General features: G+C 45.4%; 1 protein-coding gene across 3 annotated transcripts in view; it reads left to right on the top strand.

Moving 5' to 3' along the window:
* HEATR9 (HEAT repeat containing 9) overlaps positions 1–15,665 on the top strand; it is a 17,011-nt gene extending 1,346 nt beyond the window's left edge. The window contains exons 2-15 of one of the 3 annotated variants that reach the window (XM_011951864.1): positions 1,737–1,786; positions 3,106–3,287; positions 3,611–3,743; positions 3,948–4,004; positions 4,199–4,255; positions 4,937–4,994; positions 5,371–5,501; positions 11,831–12,013; positions 12,375–12,467; positions 12,581–12,700; positions 13,798–13,871; positions 14,372–14,423; positions 14,854–14,940; positions 15,198–15,665. In XM_011951864.1, coding sequence (XP_011807254.1) covers positions 1,737–1,786; positions 3,106–3,287; positions 3,611–3,743; positions 3,948–4,004; positions 4,199–4,255; positions 4,937–4,994; positions 5,371–5,501; positions 11,831–12,013; positions 12,375–12,467; positions 12,581–12,700; positions 13,798–13,871; positions 14,372–14,423; positions 14,854–14,940; positions 15,198–15,548 — 1,628 coding nt within the window. In that variant the 3' untranslated portion in view covers positions 15,549–15,665. Of the gene's footprint in view, positions 1–1,736; positions 1,787–3,105; positions 3,288–3,610; positions 3,744–3,947; positions 4,005–4,198; positions 4,256–4,936; positions 4,995–5,370; positions 5,544–11,830; positions 12,014–12,374; positions 12,468–12,580; positions 12,701–13,797; positions 13,872–14,371; positions 14,424–14,853; positions 14,941–15,197 lie in introns of all 3 variants that reach the window. The other 2 variants (XM_011951863.1, XM_011951865.1) reach the window with 2 other exon arrangements.
* Positions 15,666–18,313: the final 2,648 nt, after the last annotated feature.

The raw sequence follows: 18,313 nt of genomic DNA, 5'->3' as shown, positions 1-18,313 counted from the left end.
GGCAGGTGCCTATAATCCCAGCTACTCGGGAGGCTGAGGTACGAGAACCATTTGAACCTGGGAGGCAGAGATTGACCTGAGCCAAGATTGTGCCACTACACTCCAGCGGCCCGGGCAAGAGAGCAAGACTCTGTCTCAATAAAAACAAAACAAAACCAAACAAAAAACACGAAATCCAAATTCTCAGACCCCAACCCTAATCTAGTGAATCAGATACTGTGGGTATGAGTCCCAGAAATCTATGTTTTAACAAACTCTCCACGTGATTTTTTTTTTTTTTTTCTAATTGAGGGTTAGGGGGCGGTCTCACTTTGTTGCCCAGATTGGTCTCGAACTCCTGGGCTCAAGCAATCTGCCAGCTTCGGCCTCCCAAAGGGCTGGGATTACAGATGTGACCCACCATGCCCAGCCTTTCCAGGTAATTCTAATGCACAATCAAGTTTGAGACACTGAATGACCCCGGTGGTTTTCACCCTCAGCTGCACATTAGAATCTTCTGGGGAGCTTTCCAAAATGCCTAGGCCCCATCCCCACAGAATTTGATTTGATTAGTTTGATGAAGGACCTAGACATGTTCAAAATTCCCACAAATATTCTAATATGCACAGCAATGCTGCTGCTCCACAAATCACATATTGAATTAGGAAGGTAGTAGAAGGCTATGTGCCACTTAAAGGTAGGAATTATACCTTATCTCCCTGGTGCCTGGTGAAATATCTGGTAGTAGTAGTCACTAAATGCTGAATAAATAAATGCTCAAATGTATTTATTCTTTAACCCATCTTTGCAACTGCTGTCTCTTTTTTTTTTTTTTTTTTTTTACTTGCTGTTGCCCAGGCATGACATGATTTTCTCCTGCCTCAGCCTCTCAAGTAGCTGGGACTACAGGCGTGCACCACCACCCCTGGCTAATGTTTTTCTTCTTTTTTTGTTTTTTTGAGACGGAGTCTCGCCCTGTCACCCAGGCTGGAGTGCAGTGGCACGATCTCAGCTCACTGCAAGCTCCACCTCCCAGGTTCACGCCATTCTCCTGCCTCAGCCTCACAAGTAGCTGGGACTACAGGCGCCTGCCACCATGCCCGGCTAATTTCTTTTTTGTATTTTCAGTGGAGATAGGGTTTCACCGTGTTAGCCAGGACGGTCTCGATCTCCTGACCTCGTGATCCACCCGTCTCAGCCTCCCAAAGTGCTGGGATTACAGGTGTGAGCCACCATGCCTGGCTAATTTTTTTGTATTTTTATTTATATATTTATTTATTTATTTTTTGAGATGGAGTCTTGCTCTGTCGCCCAGGCTGGAGTGCAGTGGCTGGATCTCAGCTCACTGCAAACTCCGCCTCCCAGGTTCACACCATTCTCCTGCCTCAGCCTCCCGAGCAGCTGGACTACAGGCGCCCACCACCACGCCCGGCTAGTTTTTTGTATTTTTTAGTAGAGACAGGGTTTCACCGTGTTAGCCAGGATGGTCTCAATCTCCTGACCTCATGATCCGCCCATCTCGGCCTCCCAAAGTACTGAGATTACAGGCTTGAGCCACCGTGCCCGGCCATTTTTTTGTATTTTTAGTAGAGATGGGGTTTCACTATGTTAGCTAGGCTGGTCTCAAACCCCTGACCTCAGGTGATCTGCCCTTCCTGGCTTCCCAAAGTGCTGGGATTATAGGCAGGAGCCACCACGCCCAGCCTGCAACTGCTATCTCATTTGAACCACACACATACTCTTATTCCTCTTGCCAGAACTCAGAAAAGCCATGGCTCCTGTTCATCTGCCCTTGTCCTGCTACCAGGTAAGACCCCTTTTGCTATCCTGGGAGCTGTATCAAAGTTAGGAGGGGCAGCAAACTATCCCTTCCCGTTAAAGCCAGCTCATAGAACCCTGACATTCATCTCTGGCGCCCTCATTTAATCTGTGATCTTGAACAAGTCACTTTCCCCCTCAGAGCCTCAGGAGCTTCCTGTGTCACAGGCTAACACCTGACCACCTCCCTTTGTGGAGTTGTTATGAGACAAAGTCTATGAGGCCTTGGCTATGCAGAAAGTGCTTACTAATGGAAGTCATTTTTATTAGTTAACACAGGGACAGTTAGCAACCTTCACAGTTTGGGTTGCCAGATGAAATATAGAATGACCAATTAAATTTGAATTTTGGATAAACAACAAATGGTGTTTTAGTACAAATGTGCCCCGAATATTTCATTCATTACCTAAAATCCAAATTTAACTTGACATCCTAGTATTTTTTTTTGTTGGGGAGGAGGGAGCTTTTTCTTTTTTTTCTTCCTAAATCTGCAACCCTACTCACTGTGAGTCAATGCTCCATTTTTTGAACTTATGCCAATCACTTGAGAACCTTTACTATGATCTTCTCAGCACAAAGTTGGGAACCACAGCTGAAGCCTCTCTCCCCTGTTGCCCAGATCTGTTGCAAAGAGTGAAAGAAAGGCTTAAGAAGAGACAGGGATGAATCCTAGCCAAATCTTCAGAGAAAGCCCCTGACCCACTCAAAATCCTCCATTACAGTGAAAGCTGTAGTTTCACAATTGTTTAAGTGATAGATTATTTTAAGAAAGTCTGTTTCCCTGCTAAACTGTTAAGTTCCATGAGGGCAAGGATAACTGCAACCCGAGCACCTAGCACAGTACCTGGCACATAGTTGGATAAATATCTGAATGAGCAACAGTCTGTCTTTTCCCCACCTTTATTCCATATCCTCCCCACACCTTGCCTTTTCATTTCCCTACCCAAATGTCATTTTCAAAGTGCTTTGAGATCCTCAACTAACCAAACTATGTGTTCAGATCGATTTACAGATCACCAGTGGCTTCACAATCTGGATCTCTTTTGATCTTTACAACAACCTTGGTAGGGACACAGAGCAAGGATTATTAGCTTTGTTTTACAGATAAGAAGACTGAGACCTTGCTAGGATGAAGTAACTTGCCCAAGTTATGCAATGGGTTAAGTTGTAGCTGTGACTCCAGCTCAGATGAGAGGCTAGAGGGCATCTGTCTCACCCTGTCCTTCCCTCCCTTTACCCCCTCCTCCCCATACCCCAAGTAAGGGCCGAGGGGACCCCTCTGACTGTTCTGCCACTTGCAACCCCCAGATGCCAAAGGAAGAGTTTCCCCCAAGTCCAGAGTGCTGGAGGCAGCATCCGAGCAAGCCAAACTCAGTCCCTTACTGCTACTTCAAGAAACCTGAGATCTACACGCACTGGCACGACCTGTATGATCAGCGAGAGGAACGGGAGGCTGAGAAGATGTTGAGGAAAATGAGAGATGACCATAGGTGTGTTTTGCTGGCCTCCATATTCTCCTCACTCTCCACATCTTCTAGGAAAGTAAGCAACGGCAAGGAAGGGGTGGGCCAGGGAGTAAGGCAAGTCAGCCTACAGGTCCCAGAGAGGAGCTTAGGGCGGCTCGGCTCGGCTCAGCTCCGCTCCACCTGGCTTGGCTGGCTCAGCTGGCTCTGGTGGATATCACCGAGTCCTCATCTGTCTTCCTCTGGTCCCATTTCTGAGCTGGGCAGCAGCCCTGTGGCAGAGGTGAGGGTGCAACCTGAGGAGGGAAGGTACAAGGGGACCAAAGCTGCCTATGCAATTTCTCACACAGGTACATCAAAGAGGTACATCAAACCCACATCCAAATGTTCCATCTCCCCATGAGCAAGCTGACTATAAAATCTGAGATGCGATCTAGGCCCTTAGAGCCTACCTGGGACCCCCTGAAGTGGCAAAGATTAAGGGTCAGGACCATGTGGGAGAGGACGTGGGGGACTCCCTCCCTCTGGGTGCCCTTCCCTTGGGCTCACACCATCCTTCAGCCCTCAGTCCTTGCCTGAAAAACAGAGGGAGGGTAGGAAAAGGGATTGGATTGGATGAGCTCCCTTTAGTTTGAAATTCTGTATTTTTCTCTGTCTTCCTTTCCACTGGCTGCCTTGGATGGCCAGGAACTCACAAAAAGCCTGGAATCTCCCAGAGAGGATGAGCAATTCTATGCAGCACAGGTGAGAAAAGGCAAGGATACAGGAGGGTGGTTACAGCCAGGAACTGGTCGAGCTGAAAAGTAAAAAGCTGCTTGATGTGATGGTGGTTGTGGGGATGGTATTCCAAGCACAAACTCCAGCTGTGTCCAGAGAATGGTAACTCCTAGGGACAGTGTCCAAGGTTCCTTCTCTTTCCTCCATCCCTCTTCCTGCAGGCTCTGGGATGCTTACGCATCAGTGACAAATTTGTCATGAAGGCACTACAGCAGGTGGTGAGTCTGAGAACTGCTGGAGTTCAGGAAAGAAGGAAACAGGGTCTGAGATGTGTGGCACATGGGCATAGACAAGGCTCCTCAGGGTGCTAGGATGGCAGGTCAGATCCAGTAAGGACACAGCCACCACTGTGCAGCATGCCCCCATCTCATGTCCTTGGTCTCTTAGAAGAGCAGCTGGATCTAAAAGATGGGGAAGGAAGAATCTGAAGATCCACCTGGTCTAACCAAAAAGACATTGGACTGAAAAGCCAGGAAAGTCTGAAAACCAGAACAGAGTACATTCTCTGCCTTAACTGGAAACACCGCATATGTACACATCAGCTTACCACTGGGAACATGCATTCTTAATATCCATAATCTCATTTAACTCTTACAACAACACCAGGAATTAGTATCTGTATTTTTCTAAAAGAAAATGAAAGCTCTGAAAGACCAAGGGTCTTGCCCAAGGCCAAGTGGCTACTAGATACCAGATAGAGATTTGAACAAACATCTAACTCCCAACTGCATTGTTCCTTCCATTGAACCATTTTGCCTGTATTCTGTATTCGAGGATAGGTCACTTTCTAGGCTTCAGTTTCCTCTTTTGTAAAATGAGTAGTTAAGCTGAGACAATCCCTAAAGCTCTGACATTGCATCACCTTATTATATGTTCCTACCACCCGCCTCTTAAATTAGGCCCAAACTGGTCCAGAGAAAGTAAAGTACGAGGCCTACCGAACCCTGGCCATCCTGGGTAAGTATGTCCTCTCTCTTGGTGGGGAGTTGAGAAAGTGCAACCACTTTCTTCTTTGGGTAAGGACAAATGGGTGAGGAGCATACACCTACTCCAACCTAGCATTTGGCAAGGCCTGAGAACTATCCCAGTTATGTCGAACCAAGAGAGGAAGGTGGGGTGAAAAGGGAAAAGAGATTAGAGAGAGGGAGAGGGAGAGCGCTTGGAATTGTGTTCATGTTCAGTCAGCTGCCCTGGTATTCTGGGAGGATGGGCAACACCGTAGTACCTAGGATGTGGAACTTAGGTCTCAATAGCAAAGTGGAGTTCAATAGGTCCTTGCAGAGAAGAGCAGTACCAGAGGCTCTGCCCTGACTTGAGGCCCCTCCCTGTCCAGGTTGCCTGAACAAGCATGTGATCCGGGCTCTCATCAAACAGCTGAAGGAGAAAAATGAGGGTCAAAGGATGGAGACTTTGACGGGGCTACGAATGGCTCTTAACTCCTGGGCTGCTGTCTCTAAAGACAAGGTGATTGGGAGGACAGTCTGTAACGGGGCAAAGCTGGACAAGGTAATTGATAGGTTTAGCTGGGGGTTGGGTGAGGAAGAAGGTAACCTAGCACAGCTTTGATAGAGGAAGACACTATCCTTGAGGAGTTCCCTCGGAAGTGGAATAGAAGCATATGGCTTGGCCATTTACTAGTCCATTTCTGAAAAGCCAAATTTCAGAGCTGCAGTTTGTATTTAAAATGGAGAATGGAGACAGTACAGATGGTTCCAGATTTAGATGGTTTAACTTATGATTTTTTGACTTTACAACAGTGCGAAAACAACACACATTCAGTACAATCCTTAACTTACCATGGGCATGACATTACAACCTGATAAACTCATCCATGGGATGTCATTGTAAATAGAGGAGCATCTGTAATTGCCTGATAGTACTGTTGAGAGGACTAAATGAAATAATGTATGTAAAACACCTAGTACAATGCCTATGCTCTTTCAGTGGTAACCATCATTATTATTATCATCTCTAAAATAACTTACTAAGGTAAAACCTCTCAAGAAGACACGGGGCCCAAGAGAGTCCTCAGACCCTACTGTTTTTTTCTCCTTTAGCGTTCTCTTACTTTGACCTCATCATTGCCCTATGTAAAAGAGAATCCATCATTCATCCATTTATTCAGCAAATATAAAATAAACAGCTATCATGTGCCACGCACTGTCCTAGGCCCTTGGGATATAGCAGTGAGCCAGACAGGCAAAGATCTCTGCCCTTATGGAGGAGGTTACATTCTAGTGGGGGAGACACATCATAACCAATAAATTTATTTTTAGAAAATTAGGCTGGGGGCCGGGCGCGGTGGCTCAAGTCTGTAATCCTAGCACTTTGGGAGGCCGAGACGGGCGGATCACGAGGTCAGGAGATCGAGACCATCCTGGCTAACACGGTGAAACCCCGTCTCTACTAAAAAATACAAAAAACTAGCCGGGCGAGGTGGCGGGCGCCTGTAGTCCCAGCTACTGGGGAGGCTGAGGCAGGAGAATGGCGTAAAGCCGGGAGGCGGAGCTTGCAGTGAGCTGAGATCCGGCCACTGCACTCCAGTCCGGGCGACAGAGCGAGACTCCGTCTCAAAAAAAAAAAAAAAACAAAAAAAAAGAAAATTAGGCTGGGAATGGTGGCTGACACCTGTAATCCCAGCACGTTGGAAGGCTGAGGCGGGTGGATCACTTGAGGTCAGGAGTTTAAGACCAGCCTGACCAACATGGTGAGACCCTGTCTTCACTAAAAATACAAAAAAAACAAAAAACAAAAACCTTAGCCAGGCATGGTGACACACACTTGTAATCCCAGCTACTTGGGAGGCTGAGGCAGAATTGCTTGAACACAGGAGGCAGAGGTTGTAGTGAGCCAAGATTGCACCATTGCACTCCAGCCTGGGCAATGAGAGCAAAACTCCATTTCAAAAAAAAAAAAGGAAAAGAAAACTATGTAGTATCTTAGAGGTGACAGGTACAATGGAAACAATTACGTAGCAGGGTAAGTAAGAGTGATCAGGAGTGACAAGCGGGAGTAGGGATGGGTTGCAATGTTGAATATAGTAGACAGGGAAGGCTTCATTTAGAAGGTGCATTTGAGCAAAGACATAAAGAAAGTGAGTGGGTTAGCCTTACAGATATCTGAGAGAAGACATTCCAGGCAGAAGGACCAATGCAAAGGGAGGAGTATGTTTGGCATGGTTAAGAAAGCAAGAGGGGGCCGGGCACGGTGGCTCAAGCCTGTAATCCCAGCACTTTGGGAGGCCGAGACGGGCGGATCACGAGGTCAGGAGATAGAGACCATCCTGGCTAACACAGTGAAACCCCGTCTCTACTAAAAATACAAAAACTAGCCGGGCGAGGTGGCGGGCGCCTGTAGTCCCAGCTACTCGGGAGGCTGAGGCAGGAGAATGGCGTAAACCTGGGAGGCGGAGCTTGCGGTGAGCTGAGATCCGGCCATTGCACTCCAGCCTGGGCGACAGAGCAAGACTCCGTCTCAAAAAAAAAGAAAGCAAGAGGGCTTTCAAGCATGGCGTTTGGTTGGTGCGGACCTACACAGGTTCAACAAGGGTATCAAGAAGTGTTACTTCTCTTCGGGGCCCACCTACCCCCAGCCACGACATGATGCCTGTCCGCAATGATTGCAAGGTGTTCAGATTTTGTAAATCTAAATGTCATAAAAACTATAAAAATAAGCGCAATCCTCACAAAGTTAGGTGGACCAAAGCATTCCGGAAAGAGCTTACAGTGGATAATTCATTTGAATTTAAAAACGTAGAAATGAACCTATCAAATACTAGCAAGAGCGATGGAATAAAACTATTGATGCAATTAAGAGAGTTGAAGAGATCAAACAGAAATGCCATGCTAAATTTATAATGAACAGATTGAAGAAAAATAAAGAGCTAAGAAAGTTCAGGATATCAAAGAAGTCAAGCAAAACATCCATCTTATCCGAGCCCCTCTTGCAGGCAAAGTGAAGCAGTTGGAAGAGAAAATGGTACAGCAGTTACAAGAAGATGTGGACAAGAGGATGCTTCTTAAAAATCTCTGTAACCATTTCTTTTATGTACATATGAAAATGCCCTTTGAAGACTTGGAACTGCTAAATTATTAGTTTATTTTTTACATAAGGTCACTTAAGTGAAAAGTTATTAAAATATATCTTTCCTACATTGCCATCTACAAAACATCAGGTACTATGAATGTTAGATTTCATCTCAGTGTTAAATCTTCACTAATAGATTTATGTAAATCATGAAAATTCTACTTATAACTACAGAAGGGAATTGGGGACATAAAACGGTTATGCCATTTGGATAATGACATTAGACAGCATATAATAACTAATGGCAAAAATCCATGGCTAGTGATATATAAAACAAAATATTCTTTGCAGTAAAATATTCCCTTTATTAATGTTACAGAAGGAGGAATACACCAAGGAACTAACCATCTGTATGACAGTGTCAAATATTATTTTGATTTTAATATTTCCTATTTTGGTTTATTTGCATCTTAGAAGAGCATAATGACATTGTTTGATGAAGCCTAATTATGCTGGACTGTTTTGACCTGGTTTAACCCTTCTGACAGGTAGTCGTGGATGCTGGGGATGAGAACTGAATAATCTTTGCCTGGAGTGACACTACACTCTAGAGTTTCTACTTTGGAGAATATTCAGTTCTAACTTGTCATTCCTGGTAGAACAAACTTTATTTTTCTAGCCTACCAATGATCTAGAAGCAGAGGAATCCCAGTGCCTTTTAAAAGTTATTATGTGGTTTTCTTTTAAAAAGCTCGTTTTTGGAAAGTAGAATTTATGGGTACAACATCTGCTCATTATTTGCACATAAAACCATTTAAAAAGTAAAAAAAAAAAAAAAAAAAAAAAAAAAAAAAAAAAAAAAAAGGCAAGAGGGCCAGTGTGGTTAACGTGAAGTAAGAATACAGCAATAAGAAATGAGGTCAGGTTAAAGAAGTTAATAGGAGACTAAGTCATATGTGGCCTTCTGGGCTGTTTTAAGTACTTGGGCTTTTACTCTGAGTGAAATAGGGAGCCAGCTGGGTGCAGTGGCTCAGCCCTGTAATCCCAGCATTCTGGGAGGCCGAGGTGGGTGGATCACAAGGTCAGGAGATCAAGACCATCCTGGTCAACATGGTGAAACCCCATCTCTACTAAAATACAAAAAAAAACAAAAAAACAAAAAACTAGCTGAGCGTAGTGGCGCACATCTGTAATCCCAGCTACTTGGGAGGCTGAGGCAGGGGAATCATTTGAATCCGGGAGGTGGAGGTTACAGTGAACCAAGATCATGCCACTGTACTCCAGCCTGGTGACAGAGCAAGACTCTGTCTCAAAAAGAAAAGAAAAGAAAAGAAATAGGGAGCCATTAGAAGTTTTTCAGCAGAGGAATAACACGATGTAACTTACATTGCAAAAGGTTCACTCTGACTTATATGCTGCAAAAAGACTGGGGGTTAGGGGCCAAAAGTGTAAGCAGGGAGATCAATTAGGAGCTACTGAAATAATCCTGACGAGATGTGATAATGGCTTGGGCCATGGGGATCCCAGTGGAGTTGGTAAGAAGTGATTTAATTCTGGATATATATAATTTTGGGAGTTTTTGAGATGGGGTTTCGCTCTTGTTGCCCAGGATGGAGCCAAGATTTTTGGCCTAGCAACTGAAAAGATGAAGTTGTTATCAACTAAGGTTGAGAAAGCTGTAGAAGAGGTTTGGAGTTTGCATCAGAAATCTAGTTTTAGATAAGTTATGTCTGAAACATCTACCAGAACTCCAAGGGAGGCGGTAAGTAAATGGTTAGATATACAATTTGGAGTTTAGGATAGAAGTCTGAACTAGGGAAGGAAATCTGGGAGTTGTCAGCATATGATGTCACTACACTAGATGAGATCACTGAGCTTTGGAGCACCCCAATATTAGGAGGTCAGGGAGAAGGGAAGGAACAAGTAAATACTGAGGAGTGGCCAGTAGGGTAGGAAGACAACCAAGAGTGTGGTGTTCTGAAAATCAAGTGAAGAACATACATCCAGGAGAGAAGAGAAATCAAACATACCAAGTCATGTAAGGACTGAGACTCATATGTGGATTTAACAATGTGGGAATCATTGATTATCTTTCTTTTTGAGATGGGTCACTCTGTCGCCCAGGTTCAACTGCGCCCAGCTGAATCATTGATTATCTTAATAGAGCCATTTTGGTGGAGTAGTGGAGGTGAAAGCCTGATTTGAGTGAGTTTAAGAGAGATTGGGAAGAAAGAAATTAGGGACAGCAAATATGGACAACTTTCCAAGTTTTGCTAGAAAGGTGGTAGTTGGCACAGAAGTAGAGTCAAGAAAAAAGAAAACAGCATGTTTCCACACTGAGGAGTAATGATCCAGTTGTTAGAAAAATAAGGACTTTGGGCTGGGCGCGGTGGCTCGCCCCTGTAATCCCAGCACTTTGGGAGGCAGAGAGGGGCAGATCACGAGGTCAGGAGATCGAGACCATCCTGGCTAACACGGTGAAACCCTGTCTCTACTAAAAATACAAAAACAAAAAAATTAGCTTGGCGTGGTGGTGGGTGCCTGGAGTCCCAGCTACTCAGGAGGCTGAGGCAGGAAAATGGCATGAACCTGGGAGGTGGAGCTTGCAGTGAGCCAAGATCGTGCCACTGCACTCCAGCCTAGGCAACAGAGCAAGACTCCATCTCAAAAAATAAATAAATAAATAAATAAGGACTTTGAAGAGTGTGTGAAAAATAGCAATGTTCTTAAATGATGTCCTTAAACAGGTGAGAAGAGATAAAGTCTGACACAAGTGGAGACTGGCCTTAGATAGATGGTTATAGTCCATAGTTAACAAGTAGAAAGGAAGGGCATATGGGTGCAAGTATTGGAAGTTGGACAGAAGTGGTCGTAGGAGTCTATGGAACTTCCTTTCTAGTTGCTTTTATTTTCTCAGTGAAGTAGAAAGCAAGGTCATTAGCCAAGAATAAGAATAGAGGAAGAAGTGTTCCAGAAACGATGTGAATTAAAAGAGTGAGAAAGAGAACTGCCCAGGGAAAAACAGTATGATTACCAGGCAGCATTGAGGGTCTATATGAGGTCTGTGTTCACACATTTTAATAAGATCATTCACTGCCACAGTGTTTTTCTCCAGGAAGTGGTGGCACAAAGTGGAGAGTTGGATTTAGCCAGGATTGTAGTTTTGTCCAGGGAGTAGAATGAAGCAAGAGTGGGTAAAGAAGTTGAGAGTGAGGAAGGGGAGTGATTACAGCAGGATCATGGAATTTAAGCTGGGTCAAGAGGGACGGAGGTGTGGAGGAATGCAAAGGTGGCAGGCTTAATGGATTATTAGTCCCTTGTGGAGTCAAACAATTGTTGGCCTCGGGAGCTGGAAAAAGAGGTGATGGTCAGAGTGGGATCCATGAAATGGAGATTATGGAGAAGCTGCATTTGTGGGTAATGATCAGGTCTCTCAGTGGGATGGCTGAGGCAGAGAAGAGAACAAGGATATCAGAGGAGAGGTATGGGATCACTCACATGTATATTTTTTTAAATGACAGGAATTAACACAGAAGAAGTGTTGAAGAGAGTAACAGTGATCCATCCATTAGATAGTTATAGAGAAATGAGATCTGACCTAGGAGAAAGTAGGTGACAGCAAGAATAAGTTAATTGGGTGAAATAATCTGATGCACAAGATTCATTTTAGGGAGGCAGGTGAATATAGTCTGGAAGCATAAAGCACAAAGCCTGGCTAAATACATAGCCCCTCCCCCTACCCATTTTGTGTCCTGTCTCCCTCACAGCGGACTCAAGTTGGGGATGAGGGCAAGCTGGTGCCTGTACTACAGACACTGATCAAGAAGTCATCCAGTGAAGCATCTCTGGAGGCAGCCCTGTGCCTGGGTTTCCTGAGGCCTCACAGCAACATGGTCCAAGAGTTCTTGTTGCAGTGCCTGTGCCAAGGACTCAAGACCCAGCAGATGAAGGTGTGAGGGGTGGGAGGCTGGGATACCTGGGGAAACAGAAGCTGCTGCTGAATTGTGTGTGGTCTGGATCCTGCCATCCTAGTGGTGGAGCACTGCAGGATCCTCTGCGTGCTTATAATTATGTCCATGTGTGAGTATGGGGTCATATAGACATATAAGTGTACATGTGTCTGTGTATATTTGATAGGTATGGGTGTTCATTTATGTATATGCACACATGAACTTCTGTTCTCAAGAGGCCAAGAGGCAGGAAAAAGGACCTTAGCTGTTCCTCACCAGTTCTAGGCTCAGACCTCAAGTCCACCTGGCCACACAGATGCCTATAGGCCCTGTACACCCTGCCCTACCCTGCCCTTCATAGGCACTTAGGATGCTGGTCAAGGTGATGCATGTGCACTCAGCCCCAGTCATCAGGGCCATCCTAGACCAGCTGTGTTCTTCCAGTGTCCTTGAGGTAAGCTCTGGACTGCCTGTACCCTTCCTTTCCCGGCACTAGGATAGGGTTAGGGGATGAAGAAGGGAATCCATCTTTCACACCTCCCCACTAACCCTCACCCCCGACCTCAGGACCGCTTTGAAGCCACTCAAATGCTCAAGACCATTGGGCTGGAACAGATTCAGGCACAGGGGCTAGAGGAACTCACATTTAACCTGCTCAGGAGGAAGACGCATAATGAACCCTTCCTCGTAAGTGAGACCAAAGCTCCCAAGCCCAGAGACACCCAAACCTTTCTCTTTTCCCTTTTCTGGAGACCTCCCCTGGCTTCCCCCAAAGTATCATATTCATCCTGACCTACTCTTGTTCAACTAACGCAGTTCATGTTTTCATATCACCTTGCCTTTGCTCAGGCAGTTCTCTCAGGTTAAAATGATCTGAGTCATCCTTCCTTCTATAAGGTAAAAAACTGTCTCATACTATTCACTCGCACCAGTAAGTAACCGCTCTCCCCTTCTGCCTACTAAAAATACTGTATGGCTCCTTCAAGACCAATCCCAACAATACCTGCTATGGGAAGCTTTCCCAAATCACCAACCAGCATTAATCCTACCTTCCTCTATGTTCCCTTGCTTTTGTATTTACTATAGCTTGTTATAAAACTAGGTGTTATATTTCTAAAGACATTTTTTAAAAATATAAATCAGATTGTGCCTTCTCTGCATAAAACTTTCTATCGGTTCCCAATGCCCTGTGGATGGCTTATGTTGCTTCCACAGCTCAAGCCTGCTTGCCTCTCTAGCTTCACCTCTCATCATTCTCCCCGCCAGAACCACGCACCAACTATGCTTATGACAACCATGTCCTGATTTATACCTGTTGTCCCAGGGTAATTAGAGCACTCAGAGTGCTTGGAAGAGTCCATCTGGTCACCTCTCTGAGCTGAACTATTTTCAGCTCCCCATCCTCTCTGCACCTTCTCCTGCCTCCAGATTTTTGAATATGCTCTCCCTTCTGCTCCTAAAATCTGACCAACCCCAACCATCTGCCTGGTTAACTCCTACTCACCTTCCAAGTTTCATTCAGCTCAGGTATCACCTCTTCCAGGAAGTCTTCCTGGCACCCAAGACTGAGTTAGGAGACCCTATGTGTACCCTATGCAGTACTGTAATTGCCTATTTACTTGTCTGCTTCCTCCACCAGACTATGAGCTCTTCAAGGCAGGGACTCTATGTAGCACAAAGGAAATGTTCAAAAATGTCTCAAAACATCGTAAAGATTTGAGAGGCTCTTAAGTGTACACCCTTGCATTCCCTCTCTCTGTTGACTCATTTTGATCCCTCTGCAGGCTGTGAGGCAGGCTGTGGCTCAAACTGTGGAAGAACTCAAGTTGAAGCCTATGATGATGAACTTGGTGGAGGCGTGAGTGGCCTGGGAGCTGCCAGGGCCAAATCCTAGGTGTGGGAAGTGGGCAGAGGGTCAGTGAGAGCATCAGTGGGAAGGGGGCAGAGGGTCAGTGAGAGCTGAGAACCTGCAGTTCAGCAGATCCTGAGCTCTCCCTTTCCTGTGCCCCTAACCAAGTAACTCTTTGACCCCTGAGCTTTTGTTCATCTGTAAAGAGAGAATAATAATACCTACCAAGGTTAGGTATAGGTTGCTATAAAGCTGAAAATATGACATGAAAAGAACTTTTAAAAGAAAAGTTCTGGACAGTCCTGATCATCATTCAGTGCCTTCTGGCAAACTGTGGTGCCTCTTTTTCCTCTCCCAGCCCCTTTTCTGATCCAAGAAACAAGAGAAGGAAATGAATGAAATTAGCATCACTTTGCCTAATTCACTCTGGACCTAAAAATCAACCAGCCTCCCTTCCACTTCCCCTACTCCTTAATTCAGCTATAACATACTCACTCCCTTCTACACAGACAACTGATGAACCCAGATGCCACTGCACGCCAGGAAGCAGTCATCTCTTTGGTAAGGCGGGCTCTGCTTCTCTGACCCAATTCCTGTGTTGATGGCAGGGGGAGTAGGCGATTGAGCAGAGTCACTGAGGGGAATAAAGGCCTGTAAATTTTGGGGAAGTTGTTTATTTTAGAATTCCAGCCCTACTGAGAGTTAAGATAACCTTTTCTTCAGGGTTGGGGGTGGGTGGGCTAAGGGACAGAAGATTGATGTGAGGGGTGTTGCTTAGATGCTGCCAAAATTGTCGACTCCTCCTAGCAAATATGGGCATTAAAGTCCCATGTAGTGGTCCCAAATGGCAAGGAAAGAAGTATCTCAGCTGGGAAACCCTATCTCCCCGCTCTCTATGCTGCAGAGTCTCACAAAGGGGCTAGAATGGCAAAGAGTGTAAGGCATCTTTCTGCGGCTGACTACATAGGCACTCTCACTCTGCCTCTACCAGGGTGTCCTGGGGATCCGCAGCCCACAAGTGTTCCACTTGCTCCTGGATTTACTAGATGCAGAAAACCACCAGGCTGTGAAGAAGAGTGTAAGTAAGGCATTCCTGCCCATCTTTTCCTCTTCTCTATCCCTCCCTCCTCCAAGCTTCTCCCACCTATGTCACCACCATTTGCTCCTTGTCAGGAGGAGAGGGTCATGAGCCCTTAGACACTGTCCCTTGACCTTGTTCCTTGGGGCCACAGTGCCCTGTGGCTAGAATTCCCCCTTCCTTTGGGTGTCCCCTCTCTGGAGTCTCCTAGCCTGAACCCAAAGTGAGCCAGCACTAGGACCTTTGTTTCAACGCAGCTACAAGAAACATTAATCCTTTGTGCCTCAATTGATCCCTGGATCCAAAACAAGCTGAAAAACAAGGTTCTCTTTGTATATGAGGCACCTAAGACCAATGTGAAGGCAGAGCCCACAAGGTTCCGGAAAGAGCCTGAGAACCCAGAAGAGTTAACTATTCAAGACTTTCGACTTGCAAAGCTTAACCCCTTGTTTACGGCAAAGTCCATCACCAAAGTAGGCCAAAAGAAAACACCTGCTTTCCCACCGTACTGCTTGAAACCACGAAAACATAGGCCACAGGCCATAGGGCCCTGGCAGCCAAGGATCAAGAAACAGCTCCGGCGGATCCTTGCCGAAACTGCCAAATAAGTCAGTTCTTTGGGCCTACTCCCTGACTCCCTCCCTAAAGATGCTTCTCAGGCTCCCCTGAGAAAACAATCTATACTTACCTTCCACGAATAAACAAGTGTCACTCTACCTACCGCATTTCTCGGAATCACTACTGCCACTTCTGTTCATCAGAAACTCCACTGGAACACAGGTCTCCTTACTCCTGCCTGTGTATACTTTCCACTCAGTCACACGCCCTTCTACCAGAGGAAAGAGGGAAGGACAGAGTCAAAGCTTCTCTGGACGGCCAGCCTGCCTCCCTAAATCAAGTGCTTATCTGTGTCCAGAATTTGACGGCAAAGCTAGAGAGGAGTCTCTGCCTAGATAGAGAAAACTAGGAGAAAATGCTGGAAAGCTTGGATCACGTCCTCTTACTAACTTGCCCTCACCCCTTACCTTCCTACCAGTGGTCAGGAGATAATTAAGCATTAATCAGAACCAACCATCCTCTCTGCTGCCTCTTCTACCTAGGTACCTACTTTCTACCCTTTCCTTTGAAAGACCCTATTTACTCTCTAGGTCATTCCCTTTGAAAGACCCTTTTTATTCTCTAAAACTGCCTTAATTTCTCCCCTATTTCTACGGAAGAAGCTTTAGTTTCCCTTTGCTAACAGGACCTACCACACCAATCCCAACAAGCTACAACCCCTATCAGGAAGGAAGGGCCCAGACTTTGGAGTCAAGACAAATCTGATATCTAATCCTAAGGTTAATCACTTTTTTTTTTTTTTTTTTTGAGACGGAGTCTCGCTCTGTCGCCCAGGCTGGAGTGCAGTGGCGCGATCTCGGCCTACTGTAAGCTCCGCCTCCCGAGTTCATGCCATTCTCCTGCCTCAGCCTCCAGAGTAGCTGGGACTACAGGCACCCACCACCACACCTGGTTAATTTTTTGTATTTTTAGTACAGATGGGGTTTCACCGTGTTAGCCAGGATGGTCTCGATCTCCTGACCTCGTGATCCGCCCACCTCGACCTCCCAAAGTGCTGGAATTATAGGCGTGAGCCACTGCGCCTGGCCAGTTCATCACTTTTAACTTTGAACAAGTTATTATTATTAAAGGTTAATATTTAACCTTTGTGATTTTGTTTCCTCACCTATAAAATGAAAAGAATAATGCCTATTACCTCAGAAAGCTCCCATGAGGATTACCATAAAGCTTAACAGTGCCTGTCGTTACATAGTAAACAACCAAATATGAACTTTTCTCTCCTTTCCTCTTTAATGTTGTCATGTGAGCCTGTGACCATCAGAGGTTAAAAACGGCTGTCTCCTGCCACCTCCTCTTCTTCCCCAGTTCCTGCTGATTTACTGGGAGGTCAAGTTCTTCGCCTCAAGCATAGAAAAGTCAAAGTAAAACAGATGCTCCCTTCTACTTCCCCATACCCCAGGTTCTACAGTAGTCCCAACAGTTATTCTGAATTCAGTGCAGGCTGAGCATTCCTAATCCAAAAATCCAAAATCCAAAATGCTCCAACTAGAAACTTTTTGAGTACCAACATGACACTCAAAGAAAATGCTCATTGCAGCATTTAGGATTTGGGGATTAGAGATACTCAACCTATAAGTATAACGTAAATACTCCAAACTCTGGAAAAAAAAATCTGAAATCCAAAACATTTTTGTTTCCAAGCATTTTGGATAAGGGATACTAAACCTGTATAGTGTGTCACTCAGAATTATCTCCTAACCTACCCCATCACTTCTAGATTCATGTTTTGCATGAGAGTAAGCTGTAAGTAAAAACCAAGGTGGTTTCACTATTTTGAGTGTATGCAGCACTGCCTGGGGACCCCTCTAATATTGTGACATCAAAGTCCAATGATAGGAAAGATGTTCCTCTTTTGCCTACTCCGCTGCTTTGGGTCCATGAGCAACATAACCCAAATTTCCCTGTGCCTCAAAAGCCTGTGAGTACAAGACATGGCCTTACTAACTACGTAATTCAAACTCAACTTCTGCAAAATCCTGCCCACAGATCCCCAGCTACTCCACCTCCGTATTTTTAGGTATCTCCAGAGGACGTCTTATTACTCAACCAGATACAAATATCTGCTTAGTAGCACCTCAATCCTAATTTCACCAGTTCCCACAAGAAGACTTAAGATGGCAGTGAGGGGCATAAAGGTTTTCATAGAGCACTCACCATCTGGTACACCACCAATGTACTAGAGCCCTCCCAGTACCAAAGCTATCTAGATCACTCTTAGAAGTCTACTTTATCCAAGCAGTAGCTGGCTTCTCTCATAGTCCAAAGATACCCACTGGTCTCAGATACTGGGACTGATCCTTAGACACTATTCAAAATGTAAGTCCCTCTCTTTTCTCTCTTCTAACCCAAACCTTTCTAATGGGATCTCTGGATGCTTCTTCTGATGGCAAACAAAAAGCATTCACACCCTCTACTCTCTTTCAAACCTTCTCATCCATCTTTCAGGCTGTAACTGAAATCTGGCTATCGACTAGGCTTCTTTCTGAAATCGCTCAGGTGTTGCTGATTCTCCTAAATCCCTCCCAATATCACCACTGTTTTGCACATCTATATAAAAATCAGTGTTTCAGCCAGGCGAAGTGGCTCATGCCTGTAATCCCAGCACTCTGAGAGGCCGAGGCAGAAGCATCACTTGAGGTGAGGAGTTCAAAACCAGCCTGGCTAACATGGTGAATCGCTATCTCTACTAAAAATACAAAAATTGGCCGGGCGCGGTGGCTCAAGCCTGTAATCCCAGCACTTTGGGAGGCCGAGA

Source organism: Colobus angolensis, unplaced genomic scaffold, assembly GCF_000951035.1.
Source record: "Colobus angolensis palliatus isolate OR3802 unplaced genomic scaffold, Cang.pa_1.0 Scaffold329, whole genome shotgun sequence".
NCBI classification, from domain to species: Eukaryota; Metazoa; Chordata; class Mammalia; order Primates; family Cercopithecidae; genus Colobus; species Colobus angolensis.
The sequence above is the reverse complement of the archived record's forward strand: the minus strand, read 5'-3'. Positions and strand labels throughout refer to the sequence as shown.